Source organism: Tiliqua scincoides, chromosome 3 (genome assembly GCF_035046505.1).
Source record: "Tiliqua scincoides isolate rTilSci1 chromosome 3, rTilSci1.hap2, whole genome shotgun sequence".
NCBI classification, from domain to species: Eukaryota; Metazoa; Chordata; class Lepidosauria; order Squamata; family Scincidae; genus Tiliqua; species Tiliqua scincoides.
In genome coordinates, this window is record NC_089823.1 from 90413924 (window position 1) to 90436629 (window position 22706).

A 22706-nucleotide genomic window follows, 5' to 3' on the forward strand; every position below is an offset into this window, starting at 1 on the left:
ACAGTGCTCGGAGGATATTATGGAGCGAGGAGTAGGCGGTGATGGGAGAAAGGAGTGGGTGGACAGGGTCCCAGGAGGGAAGTGGAACCAGCAGTGGGTTCCCAGTCTAATTCAGGGTCTAGGGGGGTAAAGGGGGTAATTTGTACCCAGGCCCAGGGTCAGAAAGGGGGCCCAGGAGCCAAAGGAGGGGGCCCAGAAAGCTCTTGGGACTTGACATTTTCCTATCTCACCTGAACTCACTGCCAGCGCATAATGCTGGGGCACAACCATGTGCATGCAGTGTTTGCTGCTGCTGCGAGCCATACACACCAGGAAAGCATCCATGATCCTCCTTAACAGAGTGTCAAATCTGGGAAGAAACTGGCCTGCTACAGTAGCCCTTTGGCTTGTGGATCCTACAACCATGGAGTAGTGTATAGAAGCTCAGAGACCCAGCTGTGGGGCTACAGCTGCTGCAGAAGTTCATTTTGATCCATTCTAGTGTGAGCCTAAATATGATAATGCTAATATTCTGCAATCCATTTTCTATATTTCAAAAATTTTAGAGAGACTTACAGCCCAATCCTGAGCTGCCCGGAGCTCCTGGACCCGGCAGCTCCACAGAGGGCTGCCGTGATCCTGCGCTACCGCGGGAGGCTAGTCAGGAGAAGGGGATGTTCATCTCCTTCCCCCGAGTAAGGGAAGCAGCCCCACAATGGGGCTACTCACTAAAGTAAAGGTGCTCGCCTAGGGCGAGCAGCCCTGCACGAGCGCCTAGGATCCTGTGGAGGTCGGCTCCACAGATGCGCCTCTGCCCAGCCCCCCAACACACCTCCCCCATGCCCCCAGCCATGCCTCCCCCTCCCTGGAACACCTTCCCCACACCCCCGGCCACGCCCCTGCCTCCCATTCCGCAGCCCGGCGGTCTGGGGGACCGCGGAGCTGCGGAACCCAGACGACAGCCGGGCGCTAGCCCAGTGCTGGCTAGCGCTGGGCTAGCTCTGGCGGGAGCCCGGTGGTAAGCCCTGCAAACGTGCCTTATGGCATGTTTGTGACTGAGGTCCGCGGTGCGGGGCCATGCTACAGACCTCAGGATTGGGCTCTTAGAGGAGTGTGTTTGGTTTTCCATATTACTTTATTTAGCTGCTAATGCCGCATGGTCAGGTAGACATGGGCTCTGCATCAAGAAGCCTCGTAGACCTGAGTTCCAAAGACTATTGTGGCTATCGGCACCCACCCCTGCCCTATTTTGCCCCCCCTGTTCTGCCTACCCCCATTGCCACCCTTCTTCTTTGGGAAGGAGTCTAGAAGAAACTTTGTACCCTCTGCTAAAATTCCTCTCATAGGCCCTGACTTTATTTATTTATTTATTTATTGGGGTTGTGGCACAAAAAGGTTGAAGAGTACTGCTTTAGACATTCTAATTTCTGCTATAAATTTTTCCTATTTTAAAAGGACAAAAAAGAAAAGAAGAATGAAGGAAAGGAGGAAAGAAGACATATTGGCATCAGAGTTAGAAATCACTGCAGAATAATAATACACCTAAGGCTGATTTAAACTGTCCAATGACCTCTATACTAAAGAAAAGAGAATGTAATGTGAATGTTTCATGTGCTACTCCACACTTTGGGAAACCAAAAGCCAATAATCACCAAAATTCAGCACTCTGAACAATCCTGAGAACAGTTTTGACATCTCCATGACACAAAACTTCAGTCATTTTCCGAAAGAGATGATGATAAAATTATTACTTTATGCATTATAAATCAAAGGGAATTGGATCTTTTTAAGTTGTAGATTTATGTTAACTACCCAGCGGTCTGCTAATTGTGCACTCTTCAGATATTGATTGGGGATTAAAAAGGTAAGGGTTCTTCAGTGTCACTGAAATTAAATACACAACCAAGAAAATTTCTTTCCACGCATTAGATCACAGCCTGTAAAATTAAAACTACAATTTTAAAATGGATAAATGAAACTAATTAAAGGAGAAAAAATACATTTATGTAATTAAACTGTCTTATGTGTGTGTGTAATGTAATTACAGTAGGCTTCTTAATATATAATCAGCTCAACTTTGTTTTTTCATCTGTTTCTGCATCTCCTTCTCTATCTCTTCCGCTGTTAATTCAGTGTTGCTTCTTGAAACCCTTCGTCATGCTCCCTTACATTCCATGCTCTTGTTGGAATCCATTTATTCACTAAAGAAAATCCATTCTGATTTTTTCTTTGCATGTTCCAGGGGTAAACCCTGGCATCTGAAACAGATGCCCGGGCTGAATTCTAGTGGGCTAGTTCTTTTCTTTCTAATGATGATCCATTTTTTTTTTTGCCAGTTACTTTCACATTCCCAAGGTTTGACTGTAATCTCAGGACTACTGAGAGTAAACCATGGGTTTTCTTCTGCTCCCTGATGTCACTGTTTTCAGTAGAAGTGTGTTGGTACATGTTCAGCAGAATGTATCCAAGGATAAGAGCCAAAAATACATGTTACAACACACACACATGAGTTTGGTCCTTGTTCTTTCTTTTTAAAATAGCATGCATGGGAGCATACAAAATGCCACAAAACCATGGAAGGGAGGGTAAGGAGGGCTTTAGCTTTTAAAGCCCATCACAGTGTGTATCCTAACTGTGAACCCCTTTTGCTCCTGTCTGCCCCTACTAGATGAGTAAAGAGACTGCTTTAGAAGTAATGATCTTCTCATATTTAACAGGAGGAGAGCAACTATCCCTCTTCACCCCAGCATGGCATCTTCTCTAATGGCTGTTGCTGGTGTCTCTTCTGTACTTTTTTTTTAGAGTGTGAACACTTTGGGGACAGGGAACCATTTATTATTTATTTCTATGTAAATCGCTTTGTTAACTACTCTGTTGAAAAGCGGTATTAATTTTAATACAATTCACCCCAGCATAGTGTTTGTTTGCTGGTGTTTCTTCTTCATAATCTCTTTTAGAGTATGAACCCCTTGGGGACACAAAACAATTTCTTTATTTCTTTATGTAACCCACTTGTGCATTTTTGTTGATGCTGCTATTGAACAGCACATATATAGTCTGCAATCCCATACACATTTTTCTGGGTGTATTTATTTCTGGGCGTAAATTTCCAATTTAATGCAATGGGACTTACTTCTGGGTAAAAAATATATAAGATTGTGCTGTCCATTTTAAAAAAAAATTCATTGAAAGCCAATGGAAACTTTTAAATTAGCTGGATACAAACTATGCTAAGAGTTAAAGCAGCCTACTACCTGCTGCCATTTTGCAGTAGCTCACATCCCCCCCCCCCACTGTCCTATTTAGCACAAGAAAAAAAAAAGGAACAAACACACACATTTGTAAAACAAGTAGGCCCTTACTAGGTCATGTACAAAGAATAGCAGGGATGTGGAAATAAACCTGCATTCAAGAGCTGCAATGCGATACAGTGAATCACATACTTATCCTTGTGAATCTTTTAAATGAGTAATCACAGCATACTTTGATATTTCTGTAGCATTGTAGGCATTATATTCACATATATACAAACTATAGGCTTCTCACCTGGTCATTTTCCTCTTCATCACTGCTCAACTTGAGATCATCTTCTAACATTCTGCAGAAAGAACAATGAAAGATCTACACTTAAGTTCAACAGGATAATTTAGAAGTGCTATAACTGTATCCATAAATGCCTATTAAGTATTTGGCAAAAGTTTAATACTGTAACACTTCATTACCATAGGTAGAAAATAAAATAATCTTTAGAAATACCATCTTTAGGTTATCTTTATGTATCTTTGGATACATCTACATTTAAAATTAATTTTTGACCATTCAGAAATAAGTGCTCTGTAATATCAATGAAATTTGAAAATATGCTGCTTCACAGGGTTATGTGACTCCATCCAGGCTGTGTAAACTGCATCAGTTGAATTTATCTCCTTACAACATAGCAAACTGCATTAGTCACTACATGCTTCCTAAAGCCAACTTTATTCTATTGCATAATATCTGTATTAGGATTAAATAAATAAAAATGTAGTCAACAAAATAATTTAAATGGATTTCTGGAATGTTAAGAATTTATTATTTTTGAAAATTTTTGAAATGTGACAGCTTATTTTTGAAATGTGACAGCCCAATCCTATTCAGGGATTACCAGTGCCAAATGTCAGAATCTGCCACTGAAAGCTCCAGATCAGGGGGCACAAAAGACCAGATGCCCCACCAGAGCAGGTAGACCGGTGGTGGGAGTGGTTTGGGAGAGGATACTGGGTGGTTCGGGGAAGTGGGTGGACCAGGCAGAAAGATCTTGGCCACAGTGGCACAGGTTGAGATCCGATTCCCCTTTCCCTGTCCTGAACTGCCTCCTGAATCTCATCTGACTTATGCCAGCAAAATAGTGGGCATAGCTCTGATGAGACCCATCAGAGGCCAGGCAGCCTACACAAAGATGCATAAGAAAAAGTTTTACTTTCCTTGCCTGCGGCATCTGGTCATACCCCTTTCCAAGCATGCAGCGCACGCTCTGTCTGCAGCTTTGCGTACTATGGGCTGGCAAGGGATAGGTCCTTAAAATATTAAAAGATTGAAATTGGGGAAGTTTATTTTCCTTCCATTTCAAATTTGCTGGTAAGAAAAATTATATTATAGGGAAAATCCTTGCTTTTTCATCAACTGGCAGTGAAAATGTTTTTCAATATCCAAAAAGTATGCCTCAGGAATCTCTTTTCTTAACAAAATGTTTAGTGGTAAAGATTAATAAATATCTAATCTGAATCAGTTCTAACCCCTGCCATGCCCAGGGGTTATCTTGTGGAAATGACTGCTCACTCCTATGATTTCAGGCCTTCAATTTTAAAGCCCTAGCCAGATAATATGTAAAGTAATGGCTGTAACACATGATTTCAAGTTGCTATACAAACCAACAAAGAGACTTGTGGTATCTTAACAGCCCAATCCTGTCCCCCTCCAGCCTGAGCAATTCAGTGACACCAACGGAGCACTCAGTGCATGCAGTGGGATGGTGGTAGTGACCAGATAGCCTGGAAGAGATAAGTAAAAATCATTTTTAGTTACCTCTCTGTAAGCTGTCTGGCCACCAACAGGGCTGCAATCCTAACCACACTTTCCTGAGAATAAGCCCTAATGAACAAAATAGGACTTACTTCTGAGTAGACCTGGTTAGGATTGTGCCCTAGGTCTCCTTAGACTTATGCCAGCTATTTTGCTGGCATAAATTCAAGAAGCCTCAGGGGGAGTGTTGGGCTGGGAAAGGGGGTTAGGATCTTCCTCCTCACAATGGGGCTACTTGACTCTGCTGGCTATTTAGCCGGCACAGACTAAAGACACCTTGTGTTGGGCTGTGGGGCCTTACACAGGGCTCTGGATCCAGTGGAGCAGAGCTGTGCCAGTCCCACCTCCCTCCCGCCCCACTCCCTCTTCCGTCCCCCTCCTCCCCACCTTTCCCCACTTACCTCTCTGCTACCCAGCACCTCGTACAGAAAGCGGGTGTGTGTGTGTGTGTGTGTGTGTGATCCACTGGCTTCCAACCAGCACTGTTCCAGCGTGGGCTCACACTGGGCCACCTCTGAAGCTGGATCAGCAGTAATGGTTGCAGATATGCCTTACGGCACATTTGCAACAAGGCGCACCAGCGGTGAGCCAGCGCGCACTCATCAGGATTAGGCTCTTACTCTGGCATGCATGGAACCTCCAGCCATTTCTATCAGAGGCTTCAAAGTGCACAACGGCAACACAGCTTTTGCAGTGCTAAAATGGAGCTTATAGCAGTGGACTGTAAAATCTGCTGCCACAGGTCATGAATAGAACTGGGTTGTAAAACATTTATTTCAGCATTAAGTTTTTTTTCTTGTTTTCACTAATAGGGAAACAATGTACAGCTTGATAATTTTGTGTACACTTGTGTTTTACTATCATTGCTATAATTAATTTTTGCAATTTATAATAAAAATCAAAAGGAAAAAAAAAAACAAATTCAAAAGAATAGTCCATAAGTTGTGGTTGGATCTTTGTATACTTTGACAAAGAATGGTATTTAATCATGTATGTGTACATTCTTACTATCAGCCAGTCGGTCAACTGTCTAACAGCATCAATATTGACTAGGAAATGTTCAGAGTAAGTCTGTGAATGTGAAGGGAACCACCTACTGGAAGCTCCAAGAACAGACATCCTTCAGACATTCACGTGAATCAAGATTAATCTTTTGGGACTATTAAAGCACAGTTGCATTATTTTATCATATTAAGAAAAGATATCTACAGTACATTGTAAAGCATCAATAGTTCATAAGTAATGGGTGAACACATGCTTCAGGTTGTGTTAATGAAGTGAAATTTATTGCTATTATTCTTTCCCCATCACATAACAGATGGTCAGCCTTGCCTAATGCCTGTCTAAATCCAAAGCATGTATCTCATTTAGGAGTATCTTGCTAACATAATACTATTGAAATAGCCATTAAAACTAGCTGGGACTATTCTATCACTGTGAAATAGTTTCCCTTGTTACAAATCTAAAGTACATTGTTTATGTTTAAAGCAAGCAGAGGGTGACTGCTAACATAAAAGTGGAAAGATTTAAAAAAGCAATGCATAAATATCCCAATGGGATGTCCCTAGACATCATGTTGTTTCCCTGAAATGACCTTTAAATAGCTTATGGCCATTGGAAACTATGAATGCTGTCAGCACCTGGGAAGGGCTATAGCTTCCTGACAGTGTGTCCAGCAATGACATCATAGCCGAGTAACTTGGGAAGGAAAAACATCAATGGTGCACAGGTGATGGCAATTTGGGAGAAGGCGAGAATATGCGGTGGTAAGAAGGTTCAAACGGTTCAAATGGCAGGGGCAGGGTGAGGAACAGAGAAGAAAGAAAAAAAGGCATGAGCAGTGAGAGGGATGAGGGTCACAAGCAGCAGCTGCGAGGCTTACTAGGACGACCGGATCCTTGCAGCTCTGCTCAGAAGTAGTCCCTCTTCAATGAGTCATTCAATGAGGGTCCCCCTTTCAAGTAACAACAGAGTCTTGCCTTGCAAAGCGTGATTGCTCCCCTGCCTCCTCTCTCAATCTGGGCTAAGTTGCCCCCTTTAAAAAACCAGCTGTGGGAAAAATGGTCACATTAACCCTTTCCTGCCTCCTGGCTGGAACTCCCTGCTGCTTGCCGTTGGAATGCTGGCCCCAGCGTGGTTTTGCAGTTTTCCACGCTGCAAAACAATAAGCAAGCAGGCAGACTCGAGTCAGCAAGCACAGGGATGAGTGCTGAGTAAAGGGGGCCCTGACTTGAGTCTTTTTCAGAGTCTTCCATGTGCACAACTCATGTCACTGAGTCAGCAAAAATCACGCATTTTTGCAACTTGAGTCCAAGTCACCTGACTTAAGTTCCTAACATTGTGAAAAACTGTCTACAAGTATCAAAATTAGCAATTTCAGTAAAAAATACTTTTTTACACTTTCTCACTTGGACGAAATCCAACTTCTCTGTTCTGTTTTTCTTTTCCAAGTAAATCTGGGGTGGTTAAATGCACCATTAATTCCTATTACACGGATGATGCATTATGAAATGCAGTGCAGTGCAGAGTAAGAGCCTAGCCTAGCCACTTGTAAGCCCCATCACACAATGCTTGAATTACAAGTAGGTCAGATAAGGCCTGGCCTCCTCAGCTTTTCTGATGGCCTCTTAGCTACTGTTTTTAAGACAGAGGCTACTGTTTTTAAGACAGTTTTTAAGACAGAGGGCATAATTTGGCTAAAACAGGGATGGAAATTTTGGAGGTAAAGTTTGTGGATTTCCTTAAGGTCTTTCCCCATAATTAAGCACTGTCATTATGACAAAGCAGTTCCACCAGGTGAGAACTCTTCTTATTGATAATTCAAGTCTCCCCCACCAATAGGTAGAGAAAACGGAAAAGGGCATAAATCACAAATCACTGATAATTTTTCTCTGTCCTTCCTGTTCATCTCTTGTTATTTCTCTTTTTAGAAACTAATTTTTCTCTAGAATAGGAATAGAAGGCTGGGAATAGAAAATTATTTGCCAAGCTGAAGCAATGATAAACAATGCATGGAGAAACCATCAGCAGTTTCTGTTTCCTGCATGCTTGTCTATGGTCCCCTCCAGCTTCCTCTGCCAGAGAATCCTTCAGAATTTTCAACAGGCAAAGCTTGGATACACATCTTCTCAGAGTTCCTGCCAGCAATGCAGGCTCTGTGCATGTTTAGAATTCTTCATTGCACAGAATGAGAAAAACTTGGAAACAGACTTACAGTGATGGGCCGCATATGTGACGCTGCTGTTCTCCTGGCCTCTGGAGGGTATTCTGAGTCTCACAGAGGCAGTGCACGGATGCGCGCTGCCTCTGTGAGGCTCAGAGTGCCCGAATTGTGAGAGAGATGTGACTTCTGGTTTCCTTGGGAAACTGGAAGTCGTGTCTCTTACCTGATTCAGGCCTCGCAGAAGCAGTGTGCAAACGTGCACTGCATCTGGAAGGCTCAGAAAAGCCTCCAAAGGCGAGGGGATCACAGCTTCACCTCGTGTTTGGAGGCTTCGTATAGCGTCAAGCCTCACTTGACGACGGGAGTGCTGGTTCACGTCCCTGTTGCTAAGTAACGCACGACTGTATTTCATATCCCATTTTCCATTCTTTTCTCTTGCAATTTCCTAAGCTTGAGGAAAGAGAGAAATAGGGAAACAGAGAAAATGGCAAATTAGAGGGCTGGTGACCAGAAGAATTTTTACATTGGGGTTTTCTGAGATTTGCAAAACAGCTGGAAAAGCCAAGGTTTTTTTTCCTCTCCCCAAGAGTTTTAAAAAAGATTTGGAAAGGACCAGTCTGTTCCAAACTGAGATAAACAAGTTTTGCCCATCACTATTAACAAAACAAAGAAATAAAATGTTAATTATTTAGGAGAAACCCATATAACTACTAATGTATCTGAACTGAGGAAGGGGGTTGGAAATGATACTCCTATTCAGAAATAGGATTTTTGCTAGGCTCATAAGTCAATATGGACCATTTGGACTAACTTCTACTGTCTACCCTTTCTGGCAGCACTGAGAAGTGTTGGACTGCTCCTCTGATCTTTACTAAACCTTAATGCCCTAACAATATGACGTTACAGGTACAAAGATCCCTGGGAATTCTAGTTTCCCAGGGCTTCTGAGTGTTCACTGTTGTTAGTTTGATACAGTCATGCCTCGGCAACCATGGGGGTTCTATTCTTGAAACCTCCACAAATACCAAAACCCACAGATAATCAAATCTACAGATCAGGGAATGCGAAACCCTCCAAATGCAACCGGAGCAGTGCTCCGGTCATGTCTGGAGTGCCTTTGGAGGGCCAGAGAGGCCCCCACCCCGTCATGAATAAGTCCATGTTAGGCCTAAGTGGGCATGAGAAGCCTGAACCAAACTAATAAAGTGTAACTGAGAAGTTGCTAGCAGTTCCCAGCTGCAGGAATGTGGGTAAATAAACAAAGAGGAAGGAATGTGTTATCTCTCCTTTGATGGCCAGGAAGGACAGATAACAGGAATTACGACCAATTGGAATGCTAGCACCTTAGCAGACAGAGAGTCGCCTTAGCAAGAGTGATTGAGTGCAGCTGTGGATCTTCAGTTGGAAGGGGTAAGAACTATGAGGGGCTAGCAACAAGACCAACTTCGGGAAGGTTCTGTTCATCAAGGGTTCTGATTGGACAGTCTAATAATTATGAAGTCACCTCAGTACTATTAGCACAGAAGGTATAATAATGACTGCCCAAGGAGTGTGGGGGTCCCTCTTGGATGGAGAGTCCCGGGTGCGACAATCTGCACGCGTGTAAGCTCCTTTGTCCATCATGGGCACCTGGCCCCATAGATAGCCCTGGAGCTAAGAGATCTACAAGAGTAACTGACCCAGGTGAAAGATAGGTATTGATAGAGACAGCCAGCTAGCTTTATTATTTTATTGCTGATATGTTTCCTAGAGGTTTATGCCTCTAGCATTTGCTGCCTTATTGTAGAGTGTGTAACCTTATGTACTTAATAAACTAAAATATCTTTTACTAAGTTGTTTCATTGTCTGTTGGAAACAAAGGTTCAGAATCCTGCCTAGCCGTTCAGCAAGCTACCAAGTGCTCGTTGAGGTCTAGTAACTTAAGGACTGAGGCTTTAACTGGAGAAAGAGCTCAGTGCCTGCAAGGGATAGCATTAAGCCTAGAGGGTCTCAATGTCCTTGGACTGAGGCACTGGCGTATACAGAGTGGTGGCAGTACTACTGGGCAAGGGGCCTTGAGGGTTTTAAGGTTCAAAAACTAAGAACCCTAAGTCTCCAACCCCCATTTGTTAGTGACGCCCGCCCCCCAACCTTCAGAAGACCTCTAAGGCCTCAGGAAGGCCAAAAATCTCAAATTCCAGTTTTTGGTCAAAAACCAAAAGTTGCAAATTTTGGCCTTCCAGAGGTCTTAGAAGGTGTTCTGGGCTTCAAGGAGACCTCCCCAGCCCAGAGCACAGCTCTGGTTGCATTTGGGGGGGGTTACAGGTTCAGCCTCCACCCAGACCCTGTGGGTTCAGAACCACAGTTAGTTAAAAGTGCATGTCCCAAATTCATGGGTAAGGAGGTGGAACCTGTATTGCCTTTTACTGACAAGACCTACTTACAGTCATTAGCAGCAAAGAACCTTGGGGTAAGTGCCAGTCACAAATGAAAATAGAGCGTCAATGTGTCTCTAAATCAAAATACTGTATTCAGGACACTACAAAATGACAAGGCGTATGCTCTACAGAGTTAGCTACCACTTTTAGTAATTCATGAAGTCAGTGCATTATTTCATGACAGAAGACAATGCAGAAAACTTTTGAACTTGAACAAAATTAACATGCCTGATGAAGATTTCTTTACGTAAGCACATGGCTTTAAATTAATGGACAATGTTAAGGTAAACTGCAGTGCAAAAACAAAACAGAATCAATCCAAATACTGATTACTCAAACAGACAGGGAAATAATCCATTTCCAGAATATTCTTCATCTTGGGATAGCATGAAGATGGACAGTGCAGAATGACTTCTTAAAAATGACAGATTTACTGTTCAAAGCATGAAAAAGATCTACAACATAATCCACTTTAGGTTCAAAGAAGCAACATAAAAATGAGAGCTTGTATAAAAACGGAAGAACGATGGTCACTTACTAGAAGATTATTTCTCTGCACCAACCTAAATATTCCCATCAATCAAGGAGCCTGCCAAAGTTTCAAGACTAATCACTTACCACCATCGCAGGAGGAAACAGGTTTGAGCAATAAAGTGTTTGTGAAAGCTACTCAGTTTACCAATTCATGTCTTGCCTCCTTTGATTCCATTTATTCCATTCCTGCTGCTAGTGATTAATAGCTATTTTGGTAAGTTTATATTGCTTCAATTTCTGGTAACAGTCTGCTGCTGTCTTTTGAAAATATTACTTAATTTTTAAACATGAGAGGCAGTGGGAAAACATAACCTACACCACTGCTTTGCATAATGTGTCAGACTACAGTATACATTGCAGCAGTGTTTACATGCCCCAAGTTGCCGACCCAGTTTGCTGAAAGTGCAGTAGTTCATTGCCGATCATGTCTATTTTAAAGCCTTATCTTCTTTTCTTAACTATTATCATGGGTTCATATTTTTGCCATGAGGACGGGAAAGAAATATTAACAGAAAGCAGAAATCTGAAGTGCAGTGCGCCCTTGGTATCCACAGGGGATCTGTTCAGGACCCCCATGGATACCGAAATTCGCTGATAAATCTGGTGGGGGGGGGGGGCTGCCATCAAACAAGAGTAACTGACCCAGGTGAGAGATAGGTATTAATAGAGATAGCCAGCTAGCTTTATGATTTTATTGCTGATATGTTTCCTAGAGGTTTATGCCTCTAGCATTTGCTGCCTTATTGCAGAGCAGCCATTTTCAACCTTTTTCAGCTCACGGCACAACCGACAAAGTACTAAAATTGTCAAGGCACACTACCAGTTTTTTACTTACATTAAATCACTACATTACAATTAATTGTTAATAATTAATACAATTATATTATTACATGACAAAGAAACTCACAAGAAGCTTGGAGAGGAGAGGATATGTGATTGTGAAAAGGATGAAAAATGTTATTAAAGTGTTATGCGACAAAGTGCTGGCAAAGAGAAGTCAGATTGAGCACATAGGAGAGCTGTGGGGTGAGGGGCAATGAAGAGATGTGAGTGAAACATCTACAGTATTCAGCTGGAGTGGGGGGAAGAGAGAACTTGAAGCAAGTGATTCTGAACCTTTGGAAGGTGCGGAGGAGGGACAGTAAGAGAGGTGCTGACTGCAATTATGAGATTTGGGGGGCAGTGTGCCTGCGGGAGGGAGTGGGGTGGGGAGAAGTGCCAATTGCCTGCTCCTGTATTTAAGAAAAAAAAAGTGCCCAAAAGCCCAATCCTAGGTATGTCTACTCAGAAGTAAGCCCCATTATAGTCAATGGGGCTTACTCCCAGGTAAGTATGGAGAGGATTGGGGCCCAATGTCCTTCCCCTAAAAGGCAATGCAGGGAGGGTCACTTTGGGGAGTTGCAGGCAAACTGTGGCAAGGAAAAGGGACTTTCCAGGACCCTTTGAGCCAGCCAGTTCTTAGGCTGGTGGCCTCAGCAGACTCACTCACTTCATACCTGCTTGCCTGCTCCTGACTCCCTCGTTCTCACCCCATCCGCTGGGACCTCCTCCAAGCTTCTCTCAATGCCCAATCAGCACACAGAGGAGGCAAGGACTTAATACCGAATCCTAGGCATGTCTACTCAGAAGTAAGTCCCATAATAGTCAATGGGACTTACTCCCAGGTAAATCAGGATTGGGTTGCAGCCTTCCTCTCGCTCAGGAGCAGGAGCAAGTGACAGCAGGAGGTGCAAAGCAGCCTCGACCAGCCCCTTCGCTGGCTGGCTACCTGCTCCTTTCCCTTCTGCTGCGCGTAAGGCTCAAAGCAGCCGCTTCCCCCACATGCGTGGCTGCTGCCTGTCTGCTCTGATCTCGCGGCACACCTGAGGCAGCCTCACGGCACACCTGAGGAAGCCTTGCGGCACACTAGTGAGACTAGGCACAGCGGTTGAAAAACGCTGTTGTAGAGTGTGCTGCAAGGCTGCCTCAGGTCTGTGTTGTAGAGTGTGCCGCAAGGCTGCCTTATCTTTTACTAAGTTGTGCCTTTACTAGAAGTGCCTTTCAAAAGGAGGCCTTCTTAGCCGTGAGGAGGCTCTGTGCAGCCTCCCTGTGTCTCAAACTGGAAGTGCCTTTCAGAAGCCTCTGGGAAGGCTTCTGAGGTGCAGAGAAGCTGCATGTGACCTCCCTGCACCTCAGACGATCTCCTGGATGCAACCAGAATGCACTTCTGGTCACATCTTGGAGTTCCTTTAAGGCCCTCCAACATGGGTTTGGCTTCCCCATTGAGTCAAATCTACAGATGCTGAGCTCACAAACAAGGAGGGCCCACTGTATGTACTATTTATTATTCATACAATATCCACAGTGTTTTACAGGCAGAACTATTCCTTATCCCAAATGCCCAACAGCACAGAACAGGGCTTTTCAACCAGTTTTTGGAAGTGCTGCTGCCTCCAGGGAAAGATGCTATATGTAGCCATGGGTGGCTTCACTCACAGTTGTTCCTGCAGGAAGGAAAAGTTTTCTTATCTCTCTTTCACTCTGTGGCCTTCTTTGTTCATTGGTCAAACTGCACCTTGATTGAAGGGTAGGATCTGGGCTACCATTCAGCCACCTTACTATTAGTACCTTTCTGCCCCAGAAATCTCCATGTTGGGTGGCATTGGGCCATGCAGAGCAGTGCCACACAGTCCCCATGACAGTAGTGACACTTCATTCACTTCTAGAATAACTAGTAGAGTTTAAGTATCATCAACCATACTACAAAGTATCACTTGTACCGCTGGTGAAAAACCAAGGGATGGAAGAAGAAGAAGACGAAGAAGACGAAGAAGAAGAAGAAGAAGAAGAAGAAGAGATAAAAACAAATAGTATGGCCACTAGCGAACGCAATTATATATTTGAACGGATAACTTGTAGTTGTTCTGGACAGAGGAAAAAGGAAATAGAGTGAGAGAGTCTTGTAGAAGAACTGGACTTTTGAGAAAGTTGAGGCAGCCTATGCGTTTGGACAGGAAGCATTTGAGAGTGAACGTAGCTGACTGAAGATGTTGGAGGATGATGACCTACTCCAGGATGGTAGACTCAGAAGAACTATATTCTTAAGAAGGAATTCATTGAAAAGTAAGAGCCAAAAGACAGGGTCAGATAACAATAACAAAAACATCAAAGAAAAAGCTTGCAAAATATCAATGGAGCAGTTGAAGCAATTCCAAGAGCCATTTGATATATAGTGTTGCTGCTATAACAACAATTGAACTTGGAATTGATATTTTTTAAAAAGGATGGTGGAATTGGTGGAGGCCTCCTTTGTGGTATCCTAACCCCCTTTCCAAGATAGGAAGCCTTACACAAGGCCCCTTGGACTTCCACCAGCTAAATAACTGGCAGAGGTCTGAGAAGCCCTATTGGGCAGGGTAAAGGGATAAATATCCTGTAACACCAAGGACACCTCATAAGAACATAAGAACATAAGAACAGCCCCACTGGATCAGGCCATAGGCCCATCTAGTCCAGCTTCCTGTATCTCACAGCGGCCCACCAAATGCCCCAGGGAGCACACCAGATAACAAGAGACCTCATCCTGGTGCCCTCCCCTACATCTGGCATTCTGACTTAACCCATTCCTAAAATCAGGAGGTTGCGCATACACATCATGGCTTGTACCCCATAATGGATTTTTCCTCCAGAAACTCGTCCAATCCCCTTTTAAAGGCGTCTAGGCTAGACGCCAGCACCACATCCTGTGGCAAGGAGTTCCACAGACCGACCACGCACTGAGTAAAGAAATATTTTCTTTTGTCTGTCCTAACCCGCCCAACACTCAATTTTAGTGGATGTCCCCTGGTTCTGGTATTATGTGAGAGTGTAAAGAGCATCTCCCTATCCACTCTGTCCATCCCCTGCATAACCTCCAGCCAGCTCTGGATACAACACAGGCCATTTGGCCTGGCTGAACCAGCACTAGTTAGAATTGAGCTGCCCATCTCTTCTTTGAGGGAAAGAGATTTGTTATCTAGTTCTAAGATCCTTCGTTTCAAGAAAGCTGTGTGCTTCAGACTGGCTGCTCTCTCTCTCTCTCTCTCTCTGTCTCTCAGAGAGAGTTAAAGTAAAGGGCTTGCCCTACCCACACCATGAGGTGAGAGACATAAATCAATAATCCCTCTTGCCAGCTCTTTTGGTAACAAGGTCATCACTAAAACTTACTGGCAGGAGAATCAGAACAGAAAAAAGGAAATATTTCTCTACCCAGCGTGTAATTAATCTCTGGAATACCTTGCTACTGGGTGCTGCAATGGCACTAGGCCAAGGTGCGGTAAAAGGAGATTAGACAGATTTATGAAGATCCATCATAGATTACAAATATAACTATATGCAACCTCCAGATTTTAGAGGCAACCTGTCTCTGAATGCCAGGTGCAAGGGAGTGGCAACAGGATATAGGTATCTTCTTATCTATGTGCTCTCAGAGGCATCTGGTGGGCCATTGTGAGATACAGGAAGTTGGACCCAATGGTCCTGTGGATTGATCCAGCAGGGCTCTTATGTTATTATCAGTTAGGAAGGCCCATGAGAGGAACAGTCAAACTAAATGTGACTCTAAGTTAAATTCTGAGCTTTTTGGTCATTTAAATCAGGTGTGTGGAAGGGAATGAATCAGGCCAAAATCATGGTTGATCATGAGGGCATTAATACTTTGCCCCCATCATAGTTCTGATCCCAGTCATCACCCCACACCAATTTTAATGGCAAACATTTCAATTGGCTTTCAATGGAAGCTTTTTCCATTAAAAATAGTCCACAGAAGGAGTGGGGCTGCAATTGGGATCAGAACCATAATGGGGGCAAACTACTAAAGTCTTCTACTGTGGCTTTGGTGTATTTTGTTGCTTGCATGTGATATTTACTTAAAAAACGACTTCTTAATTACCACACACACACACACACACACACACACACACACACACACACACACACACACACACACACACAAATACAGAGTTTACCCATGCATTTTGGATTGCATCTAGTTTAACCTTAAAGAACAGGGAGGTTTTCCTGAATGAAAGCCGTGAAGGAAATCAGTGAAAGAATCTGAAAAGAGGCTCGGTATAATCAAAATGTAATGATTTTAGCAGCTGTGTTCTGAAGGGAGATTAGACAAGAGAGAGAAGGATGTTACAGAAGACCAGGTAGGAGATGACCTGAACATAAATCAGAGGATTTGTTGCTGGAATGAAGAGAAAAGGGCAGATGTTGCAATGTGGTGGAGAAATAAATGCTGAAAACCTAAAGCATGCTATGGTGAGGTATTATTAGTAGAACAGAGGCTATGTGCCTAGGCAGCACATGATATTATTGGACAGATGGCTGCAAAACATCACAAATATTGGACACGTTTCTGTTTTATAAAAATAAGCAAAACATGGAGCAGTTTTTTAAAATTGTTTTTTTTTTAAAGAATAGATTCATTGTTAATTTAATAGTTCTGCCAATCTTTAATTAGGAAAAGAGCAGACTATTCCTTAAATTTGCCTTCCCCCCCACTATTTTTCATTATTAATACTTCTAATAATACTGTAATGGCACCTGAAGCTGCAAATGAAACTCAGATCTAATACATGGTGTGTACTGAAGAAAACTACTTCCTGTTACAGTCCTTGTTCTGAATATAAAAATATTCTAAAAAAATCAAAAAATGCCCCAAACCAAAATTGTATTTCTGGATCTGTCAATCAGTCATGTGTATACTTTTAAAAGTTTTTATTTAGTCTGGCTATAACTTGCCAATTAATTAAATATGTGCATATTGCAATATTTCATTGAAGGTACTTCTTTGGGTATTCTGCATAGAAATTCTTAAGTGAAGAGTGTTGCAAGGTTGAAGAAAGCAACTCAGAACAACTCAGTACTCAAGGGTGAAGGTTCACAGACTTTAATTTGAATTAAATACAATTGGCCCACGGGACTCACGTCAGAAAGCATGGAGCCCTGTCTGAATGCTGGTCTTTAACCTTTATACTTCTCACAGCCCTTTGTCCTCAATTCTAGACTTCTCATTCGCTGAAGATTTGACATCATAGATGATGCTAACTCTTAATAGGCTAGAGATAACCTTAGAGACACCTCATAGGTAAGTTTCAAGTTACAGGTTTCCAAAAATGTGAAATTAATCAATTAAACATATTGAATTACAAAGTTTTCAAGAACCAGCAGGAGACCAGCTATAATATCATTTTATCCAGTACTGACCCTTACTCGCATCCATCAATCCAATTAGGGACTTCCTTGACAGGTCTCTGTACCATCCTCATTAGAGAGATGACACAATGTACTGGTACTATTATCTCTCTCTGCATGCTAATGTCAACACAGAAACACCTGTGAAGCCTTCCTGCAATGTTAAAGCTTTTGTCTGTTCTTAAGACTTTTCTAAAATCAAGCAGCAAAGGTTGCTTAAACTTACTTCTAATGACTACTATGTCCCCATATATGTTGGTTACACTTAGGGCAAAGACTATTTTACCTATATGTGTCTTTTCCTTTGAAAGTATGGAAGAATAACAATTTAAAACTATAAATGAACATAGGCAGACAGTCCTTGCTAAGACTGCCAAGTTGGGGCCTATCTGCTCGTTACCTAGCAATTTTATCTATTTGCATTCTAAGGTGTTTACGCCTAAGCAGCTCTGGGAGAATACAATCTTCCTTTAAATGAAGTCAAACAGCCTCTTCTGTGTTTTTCTATACTTTGGCAGTGTGGCTTTTGCTTTTACTCAAATGCTATGTCATCCTGCCTGCCACCTTCCATCAAAGAGGACAATTCCAATCCATTGCATTCGTAAATACAATGTTACAATTTTAGACACTAAAACTGTTACAATTTTAGACACTGATAATAATTGTTTCAGTTTGCTCCTATATTCTTACTATATATTCATTCAGAGTTAGACATTTAATCTTATGAATGATTTTATTCATGTGCCTGGAAGACTAGGGATCAAAACAATAAGTGATACTAACAGCCCAATCCTATCAGTGGCATAGCCAGTGGTGGGATTGAGCCGGTTCGCCCCGGTTCTATAGTACCGCCTCCTAGTTCACCTCTTGGTTCGGAGAACCGGTTGTTGGCTGGGGAGCGCACGCGCAGCTATGACCCTCCTGCGACTGCGCGGAGAATGCAGGAGAGGGCGCAAACGGCCAGCCTGCAGCCTCGTTGATGAGGAGCAGTTCAGCTGCTCGCCACGTGCCTCTCCTCCCCGGCTAGGCTCAGCACTCCCGGTGAGTCGGGGCCCGGGAGGAAGAGGAGGGCGCTGGAGCCCAAAGAGCCCCCGCTGCCCCCAAGGGCGAGCCCCCCCGCCGCCATGTGTCCCCACCCGCTAACGAGGGAAACAGGAGCAGTTGCCCGCCCTGCGCCTGTCCTCCCCAGCTGAGCTAGCTGGCTCAGCTTTCCTGGTGGGTCGGGGGTGCAGGAGGAAGAGGGGGACGCTGGAGCCGCTCCCACTCAAAGAGCCCCCGCTGCCCGCGAGGGCGAGCCCCCCCTGCCGCCATGTGTCCCCTCCCGCTAACGAGGGCAACAGGAGCAGTCAGCAGTCCATCGCCCTGAGGATTGCAGCCCCAGCAGAGTTTGCCACACTTTCCTGGGAGTAAGCCCCTTTGAACACAATGGAACTTACCTCTACGTAGGCACTGAGCACAATCCTAACCAGGTCTACTCAGAAGTAACTCCTATTTTGTTCAATGAGGCTTACTCCCAGGAAAGTGTGGATAGGATCGCAGCCTCAGTGACGAAGATGAGATGCTTCCTTCTTCACATTCTGATTGACAGTGGCTGCAATCCTAACCACACTTTCCTGAGAGTAAGCCCCATTGAACAAAATAGGAGTTACTTCTAAGTAGACCTGGTTAGGATTGTGCTCAGTGCCTACGTAGAGGTATGTTCCATTGTGTTCAATGGGGCTTACTCCCAGGAAAGTGTGGCAAACTCTGCCACACTTTCCTAGGAGTAAGCCCCATTGAATACAGTGGAACTTACCTCTGAGTAGACACTGTCAGTCAGAAGGCGAAGAAGGAAGCATCTCATCTTCATCACTGAGGCTGCGATCCTATCCACGCTTTCCTGGGAGTAAGCCCCATTGAACACAATGGGGCTTACTTCTGAGTAGACATGCCTAGCATTGCATTGTCAGTCTGGAGGAGAATGAAACGTAGCCCAGGACCTCCAAGGGGCACCTCCTCCTTCCAGCTCCAGACTGCAGAAGTTTTTGGAGCTCCCCTCCACCTTTGATCCAGGCAAGAGGGTCAGTCTCCCAGTGTCTCACCCCACCAGTGGCTCTCCCCAGAAGACTTTTTGCCCCTAAGAGACATCAAACCCCCCCCCCCCATCTCTCACACAGGAAGGGACTGAAGATCGCTTATGTCTCCCTGGCACACTTCTCCAGCTTGGATGGGCTCAAGGTCCCCAGTGAGAGGAGCCAAGGGAAGACTTGCCTTCCCCTGTGAAGTGCAGGTGCAGCTCCACGCCTCCTGCTGCTGCTGCCGCTGCCCAGAGCAGATGGGTTGCCAACCCCTGGACTAAGCTAATTACTGGGCTGGGGCACCTTCCTTATGAGGAAAGGCTATTTGGGCCTCTTCAGCCTAGAAAAGAGGCACCTGAGGGGGGACTTGATTGAGACATACAGAATTATGCAGGGGATGGACAGAGACAGAGAGGATAGAGAGATGCTCTTTACACTCGCACAAAACACCAGAACCAGGGGACATCCACTAAAATTGAGTGTTGGGAGGGTTAGGACAGACAAAAGGAAATATGTCTTTACTCAGCATGTGGTTGGTCTGTGGAACTCCTTGCCATCACTGTGGCAAGGAGTTCCACAGACCAACCACATGCTGAGTAAAGACATATTTCCTTTTGTCTGTCCTAACCCTCCCAACACTCAATTTTAGTGGATGTCCCCTGGTTCTGGTGTTTTGTGCAAGTGTAAAGAGCATCACAGGATGTGGTGATGGCCTAGATGCCACCTGGCCTAGATGCTTTTAAAAGGGGATTGGACAAATTTCCAAAGTCCATCACAGGTTACAAGCCATGACATGTATGGTGCAACCTCCTGATTTTAAAAATGGGCTACGTCAGAATGCCAGATGCAAGGGAGGACACCTGGATGAGGTTTCTTGTTATCTGGTGTGCTCCCTGGGGCATTTGGTGGGCTGCTGTGAGATACAGGAAGCTGGACTAGATGGGCCTATGGCCTGATCCAGTGGGGCTGTTCTTATGTTCTTATGCAGCCCTGACCCCCTCTCCCATGCAACCCTGATCCCCTCCCCTATTTTAACAGTAATTATTGCCTACTCTTTATTCTATAATTTCAGGGAACAAATGTTCCCTGCCCCCCACCACAGGATGCAGTGCATGCCCTATTGGTACAGCTGCACTGGCACTGGAAAATTGGATAGGATTAGGTCCTAAGTCCTCTTAACTGTAACTTTCCAGCACCAAGTCCTGGAGGTTTCCTTGTGACAACGAAATGTTTGTTCCCTTACCTCTGGGCTGCATTGGCTCTGGAAAGTTGGATAACCCTTAGGCTGCAATCCTACTCACACCTGGGAAGCAAGCCCAATTGACTATAGAATGTGATTTGCTCCTGTGTAGGCTTGCATAGGATTGGGCTGCTATTCCCAGTGTGCTGAGGATGGTACAGTTAGCATTGCTCCTTCTCTCGAAGAAAAGTTCCTTTAGGTTATTCTCCCTCCCCCCATGCAAGTGAAATGCCAGGCTGACTAGCAATTGAAGATTTTTTGAACAAGTTTGCAAATTGGGTTTAGGTCTTATCACCTAATGAAAAAGAACTGGAGAAGCACTGGGAAGAACTTGTGATCAGGGTGAACCTCAAAACCTGCAAGGCTTGTTACATGTGCTGTTAATTTTCATTTTTGGGCTGGGTTGTGGGTGCTGGGCACCTACACAGCTGCAACACTTTCGAAGGACTGTGGTGGGGAGGTTCTGCCTCACCTGCCTCCCCACCCACTGCAGGCCCCTGCTTTGCACTCCCTGGTCAGTAGCAGCCCTCAAACTTGTGGGAGACTCGCCACTAGAGTAGACCAAAGTGATGGGTATCTGCTGTTGCCTGTCAGAAAGCAACCTAGAAAAATAGTCCCCTCATTGTACCTTTTTGCTCATTAGTGAAACTGTCCTTCAAGGCTGCCATTCTCTCTCAAACCCTGGAAGTCAACAACTCCCCTTGAACTTGTTGGGCTTCTGAGTAGACGTGCATTGGATTGCAGAGTTGGAAGTTGGAGGGGGAAGCTTTAGAGTTCACTGGAATTCTTTTTGGGGCTGGGTGGTAAAAGCAATAGAGCAGCATTTCTCAACCAGTAGTACTCATACCACCAGTGGTACTTGAGGTGGTGCCCAGTGGTACTCATGGCAGGACCCCTCCCCCAGACCTCCACTGCCTGGCAGTGAGACCAGCAATACGATGCAACAAACAGTGGTAGGAGGCTCAGTTCTGCTTTTCTTGCACTCAAAAAAGCCTTCCCATCTACCCTGGGAGCCCAATCCTATGCATGTCTACTCAGAAGTAAGTTCCATTATAGTCAATGGGACTTACTTCCAGGAAAAAGTGGATAGGATTGTAGCCTGAGCCTCTCTCTTACCGTGGTTTGTTGTATCATGTCTGGCTTCTTAGCATGGAAATAACTGGTGATAAAGTCATTCCAGTTACTTCCAGTTGTACTTCCCAGAGGTGGGCCATGCAAAATGGTACAGCGGGCGAGAGGCAGATGCTGAGGAATGCTGTAATAGAACAAAAAAGAAGGGGAGATATAAAGATGTTACTATGCTGTTGTTGCTTTTGGTTGATGATGAGGTGTCAGACTATGTGCTCAGTGCACTTTTGCTGACCAGATGTTCACCACTAAAAGTGAACCAGATCCTTGAGAGGATTGACTGCTCTGGTAAAAATCACCAAGTTCCCACTGAGAAGGAAGGTGGCCCAGCTCAAAGCCCAGTGCAGCAAGTTGGTTTGTGCAGATGTGAAGGTGCTATGCTGCTGTGGTGTCTCCAGAGGTTGGTAACCTGGAGCCCTGGCAGTTCCCACCTCCTCTTATTGGTGCCTTCCTGATTTCATTATACAACTGCCTTGAGAATTCAAGAAAAAATGTCCATTTGAAGTGTGCATGTCAGCCGCATGTTTATCCTCCTTGGAAACTAGTGGCCAGAGGCCTGTAAGTATGACTATAGAGGACAGAATTGCAGCCTTGCAATTTGGATTTAGACATTGGGTTACAGCAACTTGGTTAAAGTTACAGTGCAATCCTATGACTGTCTACTCAGAAGTAAGTCCCATTATGTTCAATGGGACTTACTCCCAGGAAAGTGTGTACTGTACAGTATAGGAGTGCAGCTGTAGTCTTTCAACTTCCTTTGCAGCAGACAATTGAAGCTGAGTTGCTCATTAGGACATAGAACCTGTTGTTAATTTATTTGAATCCCACCACTGGGCATAGCTAATGGAGTACATTGCCCCAGGTACCAGGACTTGAGGGGATATCAAGGGAGTTTGACACTAGTGAAC

The 22706-nt window shown here is 44.3% G+C and overlaps 1 protein-coding gene across 1 annotated transcript in view; it reads right to left on the reverse strand.

Annotated features, from left to right (window-relative positions):
• The window catches only part of AFF3 (ALF transcription elongation factor 3), a 260314-nt gene that overhangs the window by 87322 nt on the left and 150286 nt on the right, over positions 1-22706 (reverse strand). The window contains exon 8 of the mRNA XM_066621326.1: positions 3526-3577. Coding sequence (XP_066477423.1) covers positions 3526-3577 — 52 coding nt within the window. The remainder of the gene's footprint in view (positions 1-3525; positions 3578-22706) is intronic.